At 40.7% G+C, this 18577-nt stretch overlaps 1 protein-coding gene across 3 annotated transcripts in view; it reads left to right on the plus strand.

Annotated features, from left to right (window-relative positions):
- Positions 1–18577, plus strand: part of Ino80 (INO80 complex ATPase subunit) — a 79178-nt gene that overhangs the window by 34505 nt on the left and 26096 nt on the right. For all 3 annotated transcript variants that reach the window (XM_048333259.1, XM_048333261.1, XM_048333260.1), the window contains exons 17-26: positions 1170–1254; positions 2213–2330; positions 3142–3227; positions 4108–4275; positions 4428–4561; positions 5587–5654; positions 6303–6396; positions 7883–8054; positions 8685–8825; positions 15463–15688. In XM_048333259.1, coding sequence (XP_048189216.1) covers positions 1170–1254; positions 2213–2330; positions 3142–3227; positions 4108–4275; positions 4428–4561; positions 5587–5654; positions 6303–6396; positions 7883–8054; positions 8685–8825; positions 15463–15688 — 1292 coding nt within the window. The remainder of the gene's footprint in view (positions 1–1169; positions 1255–2212; positions 2331–3141; positions 3228–4107; positions 4276–4427; positions 4562–5586; positions 5655–6302; positions 6397–7882; positions 8055–8684; positions 8826–15462; positions 15689–18577) is intronic.

Here is an 18577-nt window from a genome sequence, read left to right on the forward strand (position 1 = left end):
ATAGGCAATATTTAATATTGCACTCTTCCCCACCCCCCGCCCCCACCACGCATGGAGCTTGAACTCAGGGCCTGGGCACTGTCCCTGAACTTTTTCAGTCAAGGCTGATAGTGCTCTACCACTTTGAGCCACAGCAGTTAATTGAAGAAGTCTCATGGACTTTCTGTTTTGAGCTGGTGGCTTCGAACCCTTATTCTCAGAACTCAGCCTCCTGAGTTGCTAGGATTATCTTAAGTTTGAGCCACCAGCACCTGGCTAAATTGAACCATTTTGAAGGAGAATGTGTTGCTGACCAGGAATAATGAAGACATTGTAGATCTTTTCACATCTTCACTTCTTAACTAACAAATGCAATAAACTTTACAAGCCCAGAAAGGAAGCCGGGCACTAGTGATACATACATATAATCCTAGCTACTCAGGAAGCTGAGATCTGAGGATCATGGTTCAAAGCCAACTGGACCAGGAAAGTTGTCAGACTCTTATCTCCACTAAACTACTAAAGAATAGCCAGAAGTTGAGCTGTGGATTAAGAGGTAGAGCACTTACTTGCCTTGAGAAAAAGAAGCTCACGGACAGAATCCAGGTCCTGTGTTCAAGCCCCATGACCAGTACACATACACACACACACACACACACACACACACACACACACACACACACACACGTTACAAATAAGTACAGAAGGGTCCAACTCTTGCTGTTTGAAGGCTATTTTTTCTAAACCCCAATATCCATTAGTACCATGTTTTCTGTATAAAGAATTCTATTCTGCTGAAATGTACTTTTCTTTTTTTGGCCAGTCCTGGGGCTTGGACTCAGGGCCTGAGCACTGTCCCTGGCTTCTTTTTGCTCAAGGCTAGCACTCTGCACCACCTGAGCCACAGCGCCACTTCTGGCCATTTTCCATATATGTGGTACTGGGGATTCGAACCGAGAGCTTCATGTGTTGGAGGCAAGCACTCTTGCCACCAGGCCATATTCCTAGCCCCTGAAATGTACTTTTCTTAGCCTTCTTAAATATCTTTCAATTATGTATACAGTGGAATACATGATTTATTTGTTTGGAGTGCTACTTGTTTGGAATGCATGATTAGATATATGAGGTCTCTGTAAGGTAATTAATGGTTTGTTGCTAATTTAGAATTCGTAACTCATTTTCTTTATCAGTGTTCGTTGGAAGATCCTCTTGCAGTTCCAGTGTCGGAATCGGCTTTTACTAACTGGAACCCCTATTCAGAACACCATGGCAGAGGTAGGCACTAGTAAAAATCCCAATCTACATCTTCATAAGAGAGAGTTGTAGCACCACATATAACTGTTCACCCCTGATTCCCTGGATTTGACCAAAGCTTCCCTTAGGTGGGCTTTTAACATCACTCTTCTCTGGTTTTATTCTTTTATGTAATAAACATTGAGCACATTAGGAAATTTACCCATCTAGTGAAGAGATATTTAAAGATAATATTCTGAGATCTAATTATTTTTCTTCATCAAAGATAATTGATCAACTAGAATGGGGACCAGATGCATCTGTAAAAGACTAGATCATACAATATTTTAGAATTTTTATACAGTCACAGTTGCAACCCTTTGGCTCTTTAATGTGAAAGTGGCACAGACGATGTGTAAATGAATAAGCATGGCTTCGTTCCCATAATGCTTTATTTACATGCCAGGCTCAGGTGGCTCATGCCTGTAATCTTAGCTACTCAGAAGACTGAGATCTGAGGATTGAGGTTTGAAGCCAGCCTGAGCAAGAAAGTCTGAGACTATTCCTCAGCACCACATATATAGAAAAAGCTGTAAGTGGTACTATGGTTCAAATGGTAGAGTGCTAGCTTGAGCAAAAGAAGCTCAGGGAAAGTGCCTAGGCCTTGAGTTCTAGCCCCAGGATTGGCAAAAAAAAAAAAAAAAGGATGGCAAACTAGACTCTTAGCCCTATGTACACTGTCCCTGCTTTAAAGTTGTTAGTCTATGACACATATGTAATTTTTAAATGATTCCTCTATTAAATATGAGTAATACTTTCCCTTTCAAACTTATGGTTATAAATTAGTTGAAAAATAATCACTTTTCAGTTTGGTACTTAACAGTATTTGGATTGGTTGGAAGGCATGTGCTTATACTTTATTCTCTCTCCCTCTCACACACATGAACAATTAGCAAACCTTAATATATCCTTACTGCATTTGTTTTTTCTTTGTCTCTAGCTCTGGGCTCTGCTACATTTCATTATGCCAACATTATTTGATTCACATGAAGAATTTAATGAATGGTTTTCCAAGGACATTGAAAGTCATGCTGAAAACAAATCGGCAATTGATGAGAGTAAGTAATGTGTGGAACTTTATTTCTCTTTACCAAGCTACAGCATACATAGAATATTGGAGCTAGAGGAGGCTTTCTCTCATAGAACAGCTATGTGCTTTGGATATAATTTGAAAACCAAAAATTAATTTGACAGCTATTCTGGTCTTGACTTTTTCATCAGGTACATCATGCTTACTTTATAAAGCATTTTGGCTTTCAGAGTCTGCTTTCACATGGATCCGGGAAGAGTCATATGAAAATTATTTTCTTTGTATAATGGATTCTTACAACAAAAGTGAAAAATATTAGAAGACTTGTTTTTAGTTTTCCTACATAGGAGTTATTTTTAATTGTAAACCTTTTAATGTTGTTTATTAATACTTTTGGTCTTGTTGAATAATATCTGCCTGCTTTTAGAACTTGTGGGGAATGTTATTACATAGACCAGAAGGTGACATCTATCAGAAAAATCCCTTAAAGGATTTTACACTATGAAGTTGTTAATTTGCTGACATCCTTTGAAAGATAATTTTTTGGTGGGAGGAACTCTAGTGGTCTCAAATAGGTGTTATTAGATTTCTGTGAGAACCCTGTTATTGATAAAAAATGTTCCTTATGTATTTAAAAGTGATTCTAATGAAAGTAGACCTTAATGCATTGACTTAGTTGACTATGGCAAGATGCTAGAGAAAATTTACATTGCTCAGTTCTCAGGGACCAATTCTAATCTCTCATGTACTTTAACAGAAACATTGAGCCCAAAGATGGTGTTTGTTTTGATTGTGCTAAGTCTGGATAGGATATTAATTAGAGCTTCCTGTTATTTCAGATCAACTCTCTCGCTTGCACATGATCTTGAAACCATTTATGCTCAGGAGAATTAAGAAAGATGTAGAAAATGAATTGTCTGACAAGGTAAGCAATGAAGTCCTCAGAGGTTAAGCTCCAGTAAACACCAACTTAGGTTCTGGGGAAAAATTCCTTTGATAAAAATTTAGTTGAAGGGTAATTAGTTGGAGAAATCTTTAAAATTGATTGTTTTAATCCCCAGTACCACAAGAGAGACATGAAAAATGTTCCAAAAGGACTCAAATGAATCGAGCAAGCAAGGAAATGACAGTTCTTTTACTTTGTAAAAACTTTTATTAATGGAGATTTTAAAAGTTGAAAGAATGGTATAGTGCATCCTCTTAGACATACTGCAGAGCATTAGCAATGATCAGCTCATAACTTTCCCTACCCTTTGTGGTTATTAAAAACACTACAGACGTTGAAAGTCTCACAGTAGCCTACCTAATTCCCATATATACTCGTTCCTCTCATCCTCTTCCCACTATATTTCCTGCATGTTATTGTGAATGATAATACTTGGTGCTATTGGGAATGGAAAAAGATTGCCTGGGGAGAGTGTATAGGGTGAATGACATGAGAAGGTCAAAGAGGGCTGGGAATATGGCCTAGTGGCAAGAGTGCTTGCCTCCTACACATGAAGCTCTCAGTTCGATTCCCCAGCACCACATATATGAAAAACAGCCAGAGGGGGCGCTGTGGCTCAGGTGGCAGAGTGGTAGCCTTGAGCGGGAAGAAGCCAGGGACAGTGCTCAGGCCCTGAGTCCAGGGCCCAGGATTGGCCCAAAAAAAAAAAAAAAAGGTCAAGGAAACATTGTTCCTGGGTAATTATCCACATCGCCAGTTTGTAGAGATAACGAACTCAATTTATAATCTAGTTTTACTCTAGGCATATACCAAATTTTCTTACAAATGATTTCCCAAATATCTTTTTGTTGAATTTTAGATTGAAATTCTAATGTACTGCCAACTGACTAGCCGACAAAAGCTATTATACCAGGCCCTAAAGAACAAAATTTCCATTGAAGATTTATTACAATCGTCTATGGGCTCTACCCAGCAAGCACAGAACACCACCAGCAGCCTCATGAATCTAGTCATGCAGTTTAGGAAGGTAAGAGACTTGATGTTGTCTTTGTGAACATATTTGAAAAGGCCTAGAGGCTCGATGTCATATGAACAAAGGCTTCTAGCAATAAAAATGGCAAAGTTTTCGCGAAGGCAAAGCTTCAGCAGTGATGTGTTTACTCTTTTCCTTCCTCTTAGGTCTGTAATCACCCAGAGTTATTTGAACGACAAGAAACTTGGTCTCCGTTTCATATTTCCCTAAAGCCATATGAGATTTCAAAGTTTATCTATCGTCATGGGCAGATCAGGGTCTTCAACCACTCAAGAGACAGGTGAGAAAATATTAATACCTGTTTACTGTTTTTGTTTTATAGTTTGCACTCTTATGGCTTAGTAGAGAATTTTTTTTTCTGTTCTTGGGGATCAAACACAGCATTTTGTGTTTTCTAAAAGAGGAGTCTGCCTACATCTCTAGCCCAGGATAAATTTGTTCTTTGATCTTTCTACGTAGTTCAAGCTAGTCTGAAACTCACTGAGTCTAGCCTCAGACTCGTAATGATCCTGTCTCACCGTCCTATGTAATAGGATTACAGTTGTCTGCTACTACACTCAGCTCCCATAGATAAATTTAAGGAAGCATATGTGAGTTTTCATCAATGAGGTATTTAAGCGGAGTGTGGACAGCTATTTGTCAAGTGGCATTATGGTAGGAATTTGAGTCCTATGACTGTTGCAAAAGCCCTAGCCACTTCCATTTGCCTTTTGAATCATGAACGTGAACCTTTGTACAAATATGTAGTTGTACCATATGTGAACTGTTAATGTACTCACTGCCTCAGTATACTGTAGTTATTGACTTGTGGTCCTTTATTTTATACTTGGACAGAGAGAAAAATGTGTGTCATAGGGGTTTGAACTTGGTGCCTTGTTTGTAAGGCTGGCATTAGAGTTTATACTTATTGCAGAACTGAATCATATTAAAATGTTCCTTGTAGAGTCAATAGTGATAAATTTGTTAAAGATTTAAATGGCTAATTAATATAAAGCTAATTAATGATAGATACTACTTAGCTCAGAAAAGATGTACCAGTCCTGGGGCTTGAACTCAGAGCCTGGGCACTGTCCCTGAGCTCCTTTTCCTCAAGATTGGCATTCTACCACTTGAGCTCAGTGCCACTTCTGGCTTTTTCTCTTTATGTCGTGCTGAGGAATCAAACCCAGGGCTTCATGCATGCTAGGCAAGCACTCTAGCACTAAGCCACATTCCCAGCCCCCAAAAATTCTTTTTACATTAGAACATTCAGTTTAATTAGTAGTACTTTTTTTGGGGTTCAGATTTATTTTACTTTCTTAACAGGTGGTTAAGGATTCTTCTTTCTCCATTTGCACCAGATTATATCCAACAGTCTCTCTTCCACAGAAAAGGTAAGTGTTTTGATCTTAGGGAACAAAGATTTATAAAGATTTTGCAAATATGCTATTGGTGTGCTAAATAATTGATTTGGAACTAAAAGTTATTTATCCTATATAGGTAGGCTTTTATTTGTAATGTCTTAGTAATTTTAATAAATTGGTCATCTTCATCTGTAGGTTCTGATTTTTAGGTTATAAACAGAGAGTGGTCATACCGACCTTTCATCTTTGTTTCCGCCTCTTAAGTATTTCATACTCTTGAAATATAGCAGTATTAATGCTGAACTCTTAAAAAAATATCTTTCTTCTTAAACAAGATGGAAGCTGCTTAACTTGGAGCATTGTCCAGAATTTTAAGACTAAAGTTTAGAATCTTTCTCCTCTGTCATGTCCTGTTCTTTTTCCTGGTGTGATAAAAACAAGAAAAGGCAGTTATCCAAGGACCAGAAACCCTACACACCCGATGAGCCATCTCCAGCCTGACCTGTCTCATAGACCTGCTGCTGCTTTCTCTGATTATAGTACAAAGATGTGACACAGTGGGTAGCTCAGAATCTTTAGACTATCTGTGCTTAAGGAAAAATTAAGCAGTTCAGCAGTCTTTAACTCAGTTTCTTCTTGGTTTACTATTGGATTTAATATTGTTCTTTGATGCTACAGGTATTAATGAAGAAAGCTGTTTTTCTTTTCTTCGCTTTATTGATGTGTCTCCAGCAGAAATGGCAAACCTCATGCTTCAGGGACTTTTAGCCAGGTGAGAAATTTGCCGCGTGAGTGCGTGTGTGTGCGTGCGCACGCACGTACGTGTGTGTGTGTGTCCTGAGGCTTGTACTTAGGGCAGAGAGAGGCTCTGAACCTGACCTGCTTTTGCTCAAGGCTACCGTTTAAGCCGTAGTGCCATTTCTGGCTTTTTTTTTTTTCTGAGTAGTTTATTGGAGATAACAATCACATGATTTATCTGCCCAGGTTGGCTTCAAACCGTGAGCCTCAGATCTTAGCTTCCTAAGTAGCTAGGATTACAGGCATGAGCCACTGGCACCCAGCTAAATTGTTTTTTGTTTTTTTGTTTCTTTAATAAGAAAGTAGTAGTTGAGAGGGCTGGGAATATGGCCTAGTGGTAAAGTGCTCACCCTCGTATACATGAAGCCCTGGGTTCGATTCCTCAGTACCACATATATAGAAAAAGCTGGAAGTGGCACTGTGATTCAAGTGGTAGAGTACTAGCCTTGAGCAAAAAGAAGCCAGGGACAGTGCTCAGGCCCTGAGTTCAAGCTCCACGACTGGCAAAAAACAAAACAGAAAGTAGTAGTAGTAGTTGAGAATAAACAGGAACAGCAGTCAAATACTGTGAAAAATATTTTATATTATTTTAACCTCTTTTTTCAAGTGAAGTGTAAGTTTCTTTTGAGCATTTAGTTACATGATGCTTCATTATATATCTTAGATAAAGAATATTTAGGCTTTTCTTCCATATATTTGCTGTCAAAAGTCATTAAATTTTTTTTTATTTTTTATTTTTTTTTTGCCAGTCCTGGGCCTTGTGTATCCGAGGCAGGCACTCTTGCCACTAGGCTATATCCCCAGCTCCATAAATTTTTTAATTTCTAGTTTATTATGTTGGTTTCTAGAGAGAAATAGTGACTGCTGATTCATTTAGTTTGTATTGACCACAGCATAGACTTCCTCACTTGTGTTGACAAATTTAGTTCTATGTCCTTATTCTTTAAAATAATAGTTTTCTTGCAACAGGAAAAATTTTTATGGTAAGAGTTTTAATGAAGCACGAATACTCTTAATAACATGAAAAGCTTTACAGTGTATTTTGGTTTCTTTTTTAATTGGCCAGTCTTGAGCCTTGGACTCGAGGCCTGAGTACTGTCCCTGGCTTCTTTTTGCTTAAGGTTAGCACTCTGCCACTTGAGCCACAGCGCCACTTCTGGCTTTTTCTGTATATGTGGTGCTGAGGAATCGAACCCAGGGCTTCATGTATAGGAGGCAAGCACTCTACCACTAGGCCATATTCCCAGCCTGGATTTTAGGTTTTGTAGTAGGAGTACTCCAAATCATGACAGTTCATGGAATAGAAGTATAAAACATCCTTGTTTGAAATTTCTCAAGTTTCCAAGACTTAGAAAATAGATGTAATGTGAGACACCTCTTGGGTAGTTTCTCACTTTTGTGAACGACCCTCAGATCTCCTTGGAGCACTGAATAAGCATATTTGCTGTGGTTTGTTTCAGATGGTTAGCTCTTTTCCTGTCTCTGAAAGCCTCCTACAGGCTCCATCAGCTGCGCTCCTGGGGAGAGCCAGAAGGGGAGAGCCAGCATAGATACCTGAGGAACAAGGACTTCCTACTTGGAGTTAACTTTCCACTTTCCTTTCCCAACCTTTGCAGCTGCCCATTGTTAAAGGTAAGCAATTGTTTCAGCGTAAATTGCCTGCTTGGGGCTGGGGATATGGCTTAGTGGCAAGAGTGCTTGCCTTGTAAATTGCCTGCTTAGTGCCCTTTTAAGCCACAAAGCCACATTCCCAGCCCACACATAGTGTTTTGTATGAAAAGTGTTTTTTTGGCCAGTCCTGGGCCTTGGACTCAGGGCCTGAGCACTGTCCCTGGCTTCTTCCCGCTCAAGGCTACCACTCTGCCACCTGAGCCACAGCGCCCCTTCTGGCCATTTTCCATATATGTGGTACTGGGGAATCGAACCGAGAGCTTCATGTGTAGGAGGCAAGCACTCTTGCCACTAGGCCATATTCCCAGCCCTGAATGAAAAGTTTTGCAGTACTTGTTTATAATTAACAGTATCTTGTTTAAGAAGGAGAATTAGCAATGATACTTCTTTGAGATACATTAACAAAAACACTTTGAAATTGATTTAGTCTCAACTGTATTCCTGGGTCTGGTTAGTAGTTGTTTACTTAGAATTACTATTATGGCCAGCCAGAAAGTTCTTTAAGTCAGATATATAATGTGTGACACTTTTTCTATTTTACTTCATTCCTCGAAATTGTTTGTGGCATTAACTGGCTTTTTTGTTTTGTAGTCTCTTGTTTTCAGTAGCTACTGCAAAGCAGTGAGTGGCTACTCAGACCATCTCATCCACCAGCGGAGATCAGCTACCTCCTCCCTTCGTTGCTGCCTGCCCACTGAGCTGCCATCGTTTTTGTGTGTGGCCAGTCCACGAGTAAGTTCCAAGGGAGGGAAGAGATGGAATCAGCAGTGCTGCAGAAAAAAATTCTCAAGGGATCTATTTCCTAAACAGAACTGTTACAAGCTTTTTGGACCTTGAGAAGCCTATAAATCTTAGTATTAAGAAAAAAAGCTGGCAGGCCCTGAGCCCAAGGCCCAGGACTGGCAAAAAAAAAAAAAAAAAGAAAAAGAAAGAAAAGAAAAAAAGCTGGGCACCAGTGATCCATGCCTGTAATCCTAGAAATTTAGGAGGCTGAGATCTGAGGATCACAGGTTGAAGCCAGCCCTGTCAGGAGAGTCCATGAGACTTATGTCCAATTAACTGCCAGAAAACTGATGGGAAGTGGCACTGTGGCTCAAAGTGGTATAGCACTAGCCTTGAGAGAATTAAAAAGAGCTCAGGACAGCTCCCAGATCCCAAGTTCAAGTCCCACAACTGACACCACCACCACCACCACCACCACCCCCCCCCCAAAAAAAAGAGGATGGCTTTCATAGTCTTGGCTTTCCCATGATTGTACTTCCTCATCTTAAGGTGAGTAGATTTGAGAGTGTAGTCACTAGCTGCTTCTAATTTTTATCAGGAGTTACAAACTACAGTGGGACCAAGCCATCTCTCAGATTATCACCCAACAGCAGGGTCGAGGGAGAGAAAGCCATTTATCACCTGCATTGAGGTTTTTAAGGGTTTTCATAGGAGAGGGCTTGATAAGAGGGAGATTTAATCTGGCGTTATCACTTGTATATAGTCTCAACTTTACAAAAGGAAACATAACACTCCGACTTCTTAGTTTGGTGTGTCCTTTCTTGTATGCAGCCTTCCCTGGACGGGTTCACACCTGAGTTCCATGTGTAAAGTGACTATTGCATCTTACTTGCCATTCACCAGTCATGTTGTCATTTGCAGAGTAGGGGTGTCTTTTGTGGTTTCAACTTTGAGCCCCTATTTGGTTCCTTTTTCATACCTTGAATATCAAAATATCACCCCCATGATTGCTGAAGGATATTGCTGCAGAAGTTTGTTTCCAGCAGCTCAGTAAGTTGTTTCCTTTGACTGCATCTTCCACCTTTTTCCAATCCTTTTTGATTACAGTTAGACAAATGCTTCCTTTCATCCATGAAGAATGTGATAAGAGGGGTAGAAGAGGGGTGTAGCCAGAGCCAGTGGTTAGAGAATAGAACTGCTTGCAGTTTCCTTTTGTGCCAAGAAGAAATGCTAAGTTTACCCAGGGAGCTCTAGGAGGCTGATATTTTTCACTTCTGTGTTTTTACCTTGTTTCTCCACTCATCCTACCAGGATTACTAGGCCCACAGTTCTTTCCAAAGAAAGGAGCCTTGTTAGTCTTTATCTGAAGTATTTTTCTGCCACTATTTTTATCAGATTGCATACTTTATCAAAAAATATAATTCATCAGAGTAGCTAAAGAGGAATAAAGTGCATTATTGAGTCCCATTGACTTTGCCTACATAGATTTTTCTTCCTGTTGGTCTGTGTGAATGTGGTTTTTATTAGCTATGTAGAAGATACTTCGATTTTGTATTTATCATACTCTTCTAAAACATTCTTTTAGAATTGAAGTTGATCCATGAAATAAACCTTTTCTAGGATGTATCTAAATTCGGGTGCTTCCATAGTGGGAAGGTTGGTTTCATTGTTATTCTTAATCTGATCTCTGTATCAAGAAGTCTAATAGAGGGAGTGTAGATTTCTGAGAGAATGACTTCTTGTATTCTAGTGTTTTACAGAGCCAATAAAAGTGAGCTGTCTTGCGTTTATGTACATAATTATTCATTACCACTCAAAACCTCCAAGGATCTATTCCAACTACTCTCAGGAACAACCTTGAGCAATGTGTGGTTGTATACATGTGTAATTCCAGCACTTAGAAATTGAGGCAGTATCCTTAGTTCAAGAGTGTTCTAGGCTTCATATCAAGATCTTCTGAAAAACCAACAAAAGAACTCCACAATCACACAGGCATGCCAATACAATCACAAAGCCATGACCCTGGATTGTACTTTAGTATTGTTTTCAGAGTCTATACTACCAGGTTTGCTGTTTCCCTAAAGAGCCATAGATGTACCTTTAAGAAAAGTATAATTGCTGTAAATATGGTAAGCAGGGAGCAGGAGGAAACTTTATCCCCTTGGCTGAAAAGCTATATTCCAGCACCCTCCTTTCCTACTCAGCCCCCTTTCTGTATGTGTTTCTAGAATTTTATACTTTGCTTGTCCTGAACCTGAAAATGAATGTAATCACTGCATAATTGTTAGGATGGGAAGAATTCTAGCGAGGCAGTGGTGGGTTATGCCTGTGAATCCTAGCCACTCATGAGGCTGTGATGTGAGGACTGTGGTCTGAAAAATATCCCAGGCAGGAAAGTCCATGATAGTTTTATCTCCAGTTAACCAGAAAAGGCCAGGAGTGGAACTGTGGCTCAAGTGGTTGAGTTAGACTTGAGCACAAAAGCTTAGGGACAGTGCCCAGGACCAGAGTTCAAGTCCCGGGACCAGTGTGTGCACACACGCATACACGAATGGATGTCTTTGTGTGCTGGGTGTTTTATGCAAACATACACAGCTCTCACCTTGCAGATCAGTTCTGAGCTATGTATAAGGCAGACTTCACGAAATGCCTAATATCTTCAGACTTGTGACCCATCTAGTGAGAAGAAAAAACTGATTTCCTTTGAAACTCTGGCCTACAGGAGTTAAGTTGGGGGATTTGGTGTGTTTTTCTTGTTTTGTTTTTCCCGGAGCTAGAGTCTGAACTCGGCTTCACACTTGGTTGGCAGGTACTTTTCTTCTGGAGCCACACCTCTAGCCTTATTAAGAGAAATTAATTTGCCTAGTACATGATATGAAAATCTCAGGGTTAACTCAGAAATAACTATACCCCTTAGCAGTAGCTGAGGAATTCATTCTATAGGATTACTAAAGTAAGGCCCCTGGAATTCATCTTACCGGGGCGGGGGGTGGGGGTGGGTGGGAATGCTTGTTTCTGTCATGCTTCCCAGAGTTAGAGCAAGAACACACATGTTCTCAGGAAGGACGCTCTGAATGCCTGAGGAGGCAGCCTTGTTAGACACTCATCTAGAAGGTTAATGAAGCGAGAAACAGGTTAGTTCATGAGAGCCAAGAGGGGGAAAGCCTTTCCATTTGTGAGGAGAGAGGTCATGCTTCATCTCCTGTTTCTGAGCTAATAAACAGCCATTTGGGGTTAGCAGACTGGTGAAGTAGCTTTTTTGCCCTCTTTTGGACCAGGTACACGGCTTAAGTGACATTTTGTGATTTATGCATATATCTTGATCCAGGGCTCCTCACAAACCAAATTTCTCAAAACCTTTTGTTTCAAACTTCATTAGAACTCGCACTTACATTCACCCCAGCTCTTGGAAGAATATCAGCAAATGAAAATTAGCAGCTAGGTGAAAGCTTGTAGCTGAAAGTTTTGTTTTTAAACTGTAAGAGTGGCTAGAATTGACTTCTAAGCAGGAACACATTCTTCCTGTGTCACAATCCTCCCAATCTTCTTCTTGCGTAATTTCCCCTTCTCACTTTATTCCTGAGACTTTATGTTCGAATCTTTTAAGTTTTGCCTTTCTGCCAGAAAGGGGTGGGGTGGAGCATAAGTTTAAAATTGGTGTAAATATCAGTCTTATGTTAGAAAATAGTAAGTGCAACTGTAAGCAGGAAGATCATGTGTTGTAGACTAGATTTGACAACTCATCCAAGAGTATATGTGCTTTTGAAAATACGTAGAACATACTTCTAACCATTTTTCTAGAAATCTAGCTGTTAGAGCCTGGACTGTGAGGTTATGCAAATCACATTCTACATTGAAGATGTCTGCTCTGGTCTATGATCTGGGCTGCTGCCACCTGCTTTAAATTTCAGTCTTTATTTGCATATACTGAAGTATCAGTGAGGAAAAATGAATATACTGGAAGCAGAAACACCAAACTTCCCTGGAGAAAATGAAAGTGATATAGGCTCCTAGTGCCGTCTGGATAAACTGATTTCTGTGGTTTGCCTGGGTGGGTTGTAATGGAGCCATTCACTGTGGCACATTGTAATTTTGGATCTGGACTGTAGAGGGCACTGTTCCCTAGCAAACTCTGTTCCGCATTATACATAATCCAGAGTAGTTTATTCCCTGGTTATTAGTAAATGAAGTTCTTTATCAACTTTTAGTACCTTCTGTTCCTAGGAGAGGCACTTTGTACAGCTAGTTTTTTATATACCCCAGTGCAGTAGTTCTCAAGACTTGGATTGATATACAAGGCTGTTCATTAACAATTGGGATATATTGGCCTTTCATTCAGACTCATTAAAATTTGTACTTTTTTTTTTTTTAAAGAAGTTAGGACCTTCTGCTAGCTTGGCTTGCTTGTGTGGCCATCTACCATTTGGGCTACACCTTCAATGTGGCTTTTTCCTAGCTAATTGGAGATACAAAGGACTTAGTTGCCTGGGCTGGCTTCAAACTGTGGCTCTCCTGGATATTAGCCTCCAAAGTTCCATGCATGAGCCCATTAGCATCTGGCTATTTTTTCTTTTTATTCTTAAAGAATACTTTACCAAACTGCATAAATTTAGGTCTCACACACCCAGATCCCAGAGTGTGAGTGTAAAGTTCTAGATATTTTATAAGATAATTTGATGAGGGGCTAGGGATATAGCCTAGTGGCAAGAGTGCCTGCCTCGGATACACGAGGCCCTAGGTTCGATTCCCCAGCACCACGTATACAGAAAACGGCCAGAAGCGGCGCTGTGGCTCAAGTGGCAGAGTGCTAGCCTTGAGCGGGAAGAAGCCAGGGACAGTGCTCAGGCCCTGAGTCCAAGGCCCAGGACTGGCCAAAAAAAAAAAAAAAAAAGATAATTTGATGATATGCATTTTATAGCTGGATGCCCCCCTCGAGGAAAAAAACCATTCTCCAAAATTGTTTTTAAATTAGAGCTTAGCCAGGGTAGCTATCTCACCTGCCTGGCAAAATGTGCACTTTTGAGCTACTCTCACTCATGTTTCTTATGCATTACAAAAGTCTTCCCTTAAGATTAATTGACATACAGCTGGGAATGTGGCTTAGTGGTAGAGTGCTTGTCTAGCGTGCATGAAGCTCTGGGTTTGATTCCTCAGTACCACATAAACAGAAAAAGCCAGAAGAGGCGCTGTGGCTCAAGTGGTAGAGTGCTAGTCTTGAGCAAAAGAAGCTCAGGGACAGTGCCCAGGCCTTGAGTTCAACACCCCCACCCCCACCCCCGCCGACTGGCCAAAAGAGAAAATAATTAACTGACATGAAAATAGGTTTAATTTTTAGTAGCAAGACAGAGATTTTCCCAACTGCCCACATTTTGTGGATACAGTAATTGAGTACAGCAAATGTTTTAAATTTTGATACGTCCCATACCTTTGTCTTACCTGTTTTCTGATTTTTCTGAGGGCTGGGGATATGGCCTAGGGGAAGAGTGCTTGCCTCGTGTACATGAGGCCCTGGGTTCAATTCCCCAGCACCACATATACAGAAAATGGCCAGAAGTGGCACTGTGGCTCAAGTAGCAGAGTGCTAGCCTTGAGCAAAAAAGAAGCCAGGGACAGTGCTCAGGCCCCGAGTCTAAGCCCCAGGACTGGCCAAAAAAAAAAAAAAAAAAAAGATTTTTCTGAGCAATTTAAAGCTTAAAATTTATTTTTAGTATTTTTATTATTGTGGGCTTGGCAGATCATTGCAACCTTACACGTTTTAACTGAATGTAGCCTTGTCATCTTCAGTAGGCTCCTTTCAGGCAATTTCATAGACAGCCGGATATACCATCTGACTTTTAGACTGGGAATAGATCAGACAGCTGAAAAAAGATGAAGCTTATGCTTCTAAATTAGCTAGGAGCCACCCCCTACTCCATTGGGAGGGTAGAATCTTAGTAGTATGGGGATCCGCCTTGTGATGAGGTAAGAATTTTACACAACCAGAAAATGAATCTTCTACTTGCTAATAAATTGTTGTCCTCTTACCTCTTCCCCAACTTATGGCCTGAAAGTTTTCCTTATCTTCCCTTAGATTTGCTAATCAGAAGGATAAACTTGCAAGCTTTGACACAGAGAAGCATTAAAGATAGCTTCAGATGTGCCAGGCCCATACTCTTCAGTTCTTTAATTATGACTCATTATTAGTTCCAGCTCCTTAGCTGACATGATAGAGCTCATAGCACTTTGCCAAGAACAGCACCTCGCAATGAATGCAAATGGTAAAGTGACTGGAGGCGGGAGGGGTGTGTGTGTGTGCATTCACTTATTTGTTCTCTTGATTTACCTGCACACTGAATTTTGCTTTGCATACTTAATTTGTAGGTTTGTGTTAGTAGAGCTCAGCCTTCTAACTGGAGAGGCTCGCTGCGGTAATTAGGGTCAGTTTAATTAGTCACAACAGAGAATTTAAAACGTTTAGCCTGAAAGGTAAGAAAAAGTAATAGAGGTGAAGTTGATCAAAGCACATTATATGCACATATCACAGCGGAACACCTTTCTACAATTAATATATGCTAATTAACAACTCAGTGGTCACCTGACCTCAAAGTTGAGGCTTATGAATTGAGTGTGGAAAATGTACAAGTGTTACAGGAATCTGTCCTTGCAGGTCACCGCAGTGCCACTGGATTCTTACTGCAATGACCGAAGTGCAGAATACGAGAGGCAAGTTCTGAAGGAAGGCGGGAGTCTGGCAGCCAAGCAGTGTGTGTTGAATGGGGCGCCTGAGCTGGCTGCAGACTGGCTGGATGGGAGATCTCAGTTCTTTCCAGAGCCTGCTGGGGGACTGTGCAGCATCCAGCCCCAGAATGGCTGGTCCTTCATCAGGATTCCAGGTGAGTTTGCCCACTCTTGGGACATGTTTCCAGCTCTGGCAAGGGGAAAGCACATGAGATTGCTCCATGTGGTGATTTTACATACTTAAAATTCAGAGCTCTTGAGGTTTCTGTTTCCCTTTTTGCCCTTTGTAATTTATATGTAAAAATGCTAATAATTTTGACGTGGAAAAAAATATTTTTAGGTTGTGCTTATTCTCCTTTGACAAGCAGAAAGGACTGCCAGTTTTTAAGAATTTTATAAAAAGAAGTTCTTGCCACATGTGCAAAGACCTTGAATTCCAGTCCTAGTATTGCAAAGATAAAATAATTAAAATGACACAGAAAGCTTCAGTACAGTTGTGTATTTGCCAGTGGGATGAATGAGAATGTCGTCACTCCCAGAAAGCCAAGTTTAAGTAGCATAAACAGTGTCCTGCACGGAGCACCAGAGATCTAATCATAACAAGAGGAAAAACAGTATGTTTTGTGCCAAAAAGCTAGCAGATTCCCAGACCCCCTGGGGTCAAGGTCAGGGATTGAAAGGAAAGTAGGTTTTCATCTTTGCTGTAGTAAGACTACTTTTAAGGAAGTTGAACACAGGGTTCAGTAGACTCATATTCTTTACTTACACCTGCTGCAAACTGGAGCCAAAACTGCTAGTTTTGGGTTGTCCAAATGCACCGATACCTTGCTTGTGTTTATTGATACCTAGTGAACATATTTGTAAGAGATAACTGACCTGCTTTTCCATTTAAGACTGAGATTGAGATTGTCAAGGGTCAAGATGCTTTGTATTATTAGTCTGTTAATGGCTTTGGTATTGCTGTGACTGAAAGATGCCTTTTTGGGTATGTGAAAGCGATATTGTATATGGCCTCAGAACGGGCTTAGAACACAGGAAAGCAGTGGAGGAAGGTGAGTGCTTTGAAAATCAAGGGGGAAATCCCAGCTACAAACCAGGCCAGAATGGAAACCTCTAGAGCGTCCTAGGCAGGAGGTGAGTATAGGTACCGAGAGTGCAAAATAGCACTTTATTTCTTATTCCTTCATTCTAGCTTAGGTCTCAGTATGGGAGTAAAAGGCTTATTGCTTGCACTGTGGGAATCTCTTGTGGCTTTTCCTGTTCTTTGAAAGAAAAATGGACCTTGTTTAAATAGCAGGAAGTGTCTGAGTTCTTTTCGCATCGATAAAAAGCACCAGCCCCACTGGCTGTTTACTGTGAGAACCAACCAGGTCCTCACTGACCCCATTGTGCTCTGTGGACAGACTTGCTGGGGCAGGGCAGGGGGTGGGGTGGGTGGAAGTGTGTCAGTGGAACCTATATTTTATCTGTGCTTTTGCATTTTTTGCTTCCCTGGGAAGTGCTGGTTCTGTTGCATTCCCTGCCAAAATCTCCCAAGTTTTGCACCTTGATTGCTACTCTAGGCTTCACCAGGAGACTATCTAATCCTTTCTAAAGGCCTTTCATTGGAAAAAGGTGATGCTTAATCTGTTATCATCATTGTACTGCTGTGGATTGTTATTTTTCTCTTGTCACGGAAGAAGATCTTATACATGGATAGCATGAACCAGTATTTAAATAATATAGCATTCAAAGAAAAATGATACGAAAATAGGATTGGTTTTTTTCAGTCAGTATCTTTTCTTCTTCTGTCTTAGAGAAGGGGCTGGGCCTAGATTTGATGTGGCAGAATCAACCTGATTTCTAAGAAATTCTGTTCCCTCTGGCTCCATCCCCTGCTTAGCAACAGGTCAAACTGCTCTTCGCTAGCACAGCATTGATAGCTCTTATAAATTGGATGCTGTAACCAGGTGCTGCCAGTAGCTCATACGTGTAACCCCCTTACTACTCAGGAGACTGAGATGTGAAGATTGCATTTCTAAGCTAACTGTGGCAGAAAAGTCCTTGAGACTCTTATCGTCAGTTAACCAGCAGAAAAGCTGGACTTGAGGTGTGGGCTCAAGTGGTAGAGTACCAGCCATGAGTGAAAAAAAAACAAGCAAGGACTAAAAGGCCTCAGTACAAATGCCCTTACACACATGGAGAGAAATAAGCATTTTTTTTCTACATGTCCTACTGATGACAAATACTAGAAGCTGATTACCTCTATCTAGTCTAATCACCAGACAGTAATATTGTTGATTGCTTAAGTGTTTTTGAGATTTGCTGAAATTTCTTCTCAGGCCTTTTCCTTCTAAGCATTCCAAAGAGGTCTAGTTAGCAGGGACGTAGTTCAGGGGTAAAGGACTTACCTAGCGTGCTTCAGCCCGAGTTCAATCCCCAGTACGACAAATACAAAAAAATCTATCAGAGGTCTCGTCCATCCACCTCTACAAGGTTGTGTGGCGCATGTGTGCATCTTTACTTCTAAGCCTTTCTAATCCGAGCATCAGGTTCTTTCTACTGAGCAAAAACAAAACAGATGTGAGCCCAGTAGCATCACAGGCTGGGGAGCAAGCCTTAGGGGGTGGGCTTTGGGGAATATAGCGGTTTCCTTTTCTAGTTGGGAAAAGGTGAGAATGGACCGTAATTTCCTCCTAAAATACAGGACACTTGATTTTGGAATAAATTTTTAGTCAGAGTACAAAGGAAAAGACTGGTAGGTTTGGCTGTTAAAATTAAGAATTTCCTTTATCAAAAAAAAAAAAAATAGTAGGGCTAGGAATATGGCCTAGTGGCAACAGTACTTGTCTCATATACATGAAGCCCTGGGTTCGATTCCCCAGCACCACATATACAGGAAATGGCCAGAAGTGGTGCTGTGGCTCAAGTGGCAGAGTGCTAGCCTTGAGCAAAAAGAAGCCAGGGACAGTGCTCAGGCCCTGAGTCCAAGGTCTAGGACTAGCAAAAAAAAAAAAAAAAAATAGTTTCAGTAGTGAGAAAAGGATATGGCGCAGAATGGGAGA

The sequence above is a fragment of the Perognathus longimembris genome, chromosome 23 (genome assembly GCF_023159225.1).
Source record: "Perognathus longimembris pacificus isolate PPM17 chromosome 23, ASM2315922v1, whole genome shotgun sequence".
In the NCBI taxonomy this organism is placed as follows: Eukaryota; Metazoa; Chordata; class Mammalia; order Rodentia; family Heteromyidae; genus Perognathus; species Perognathus longimembris.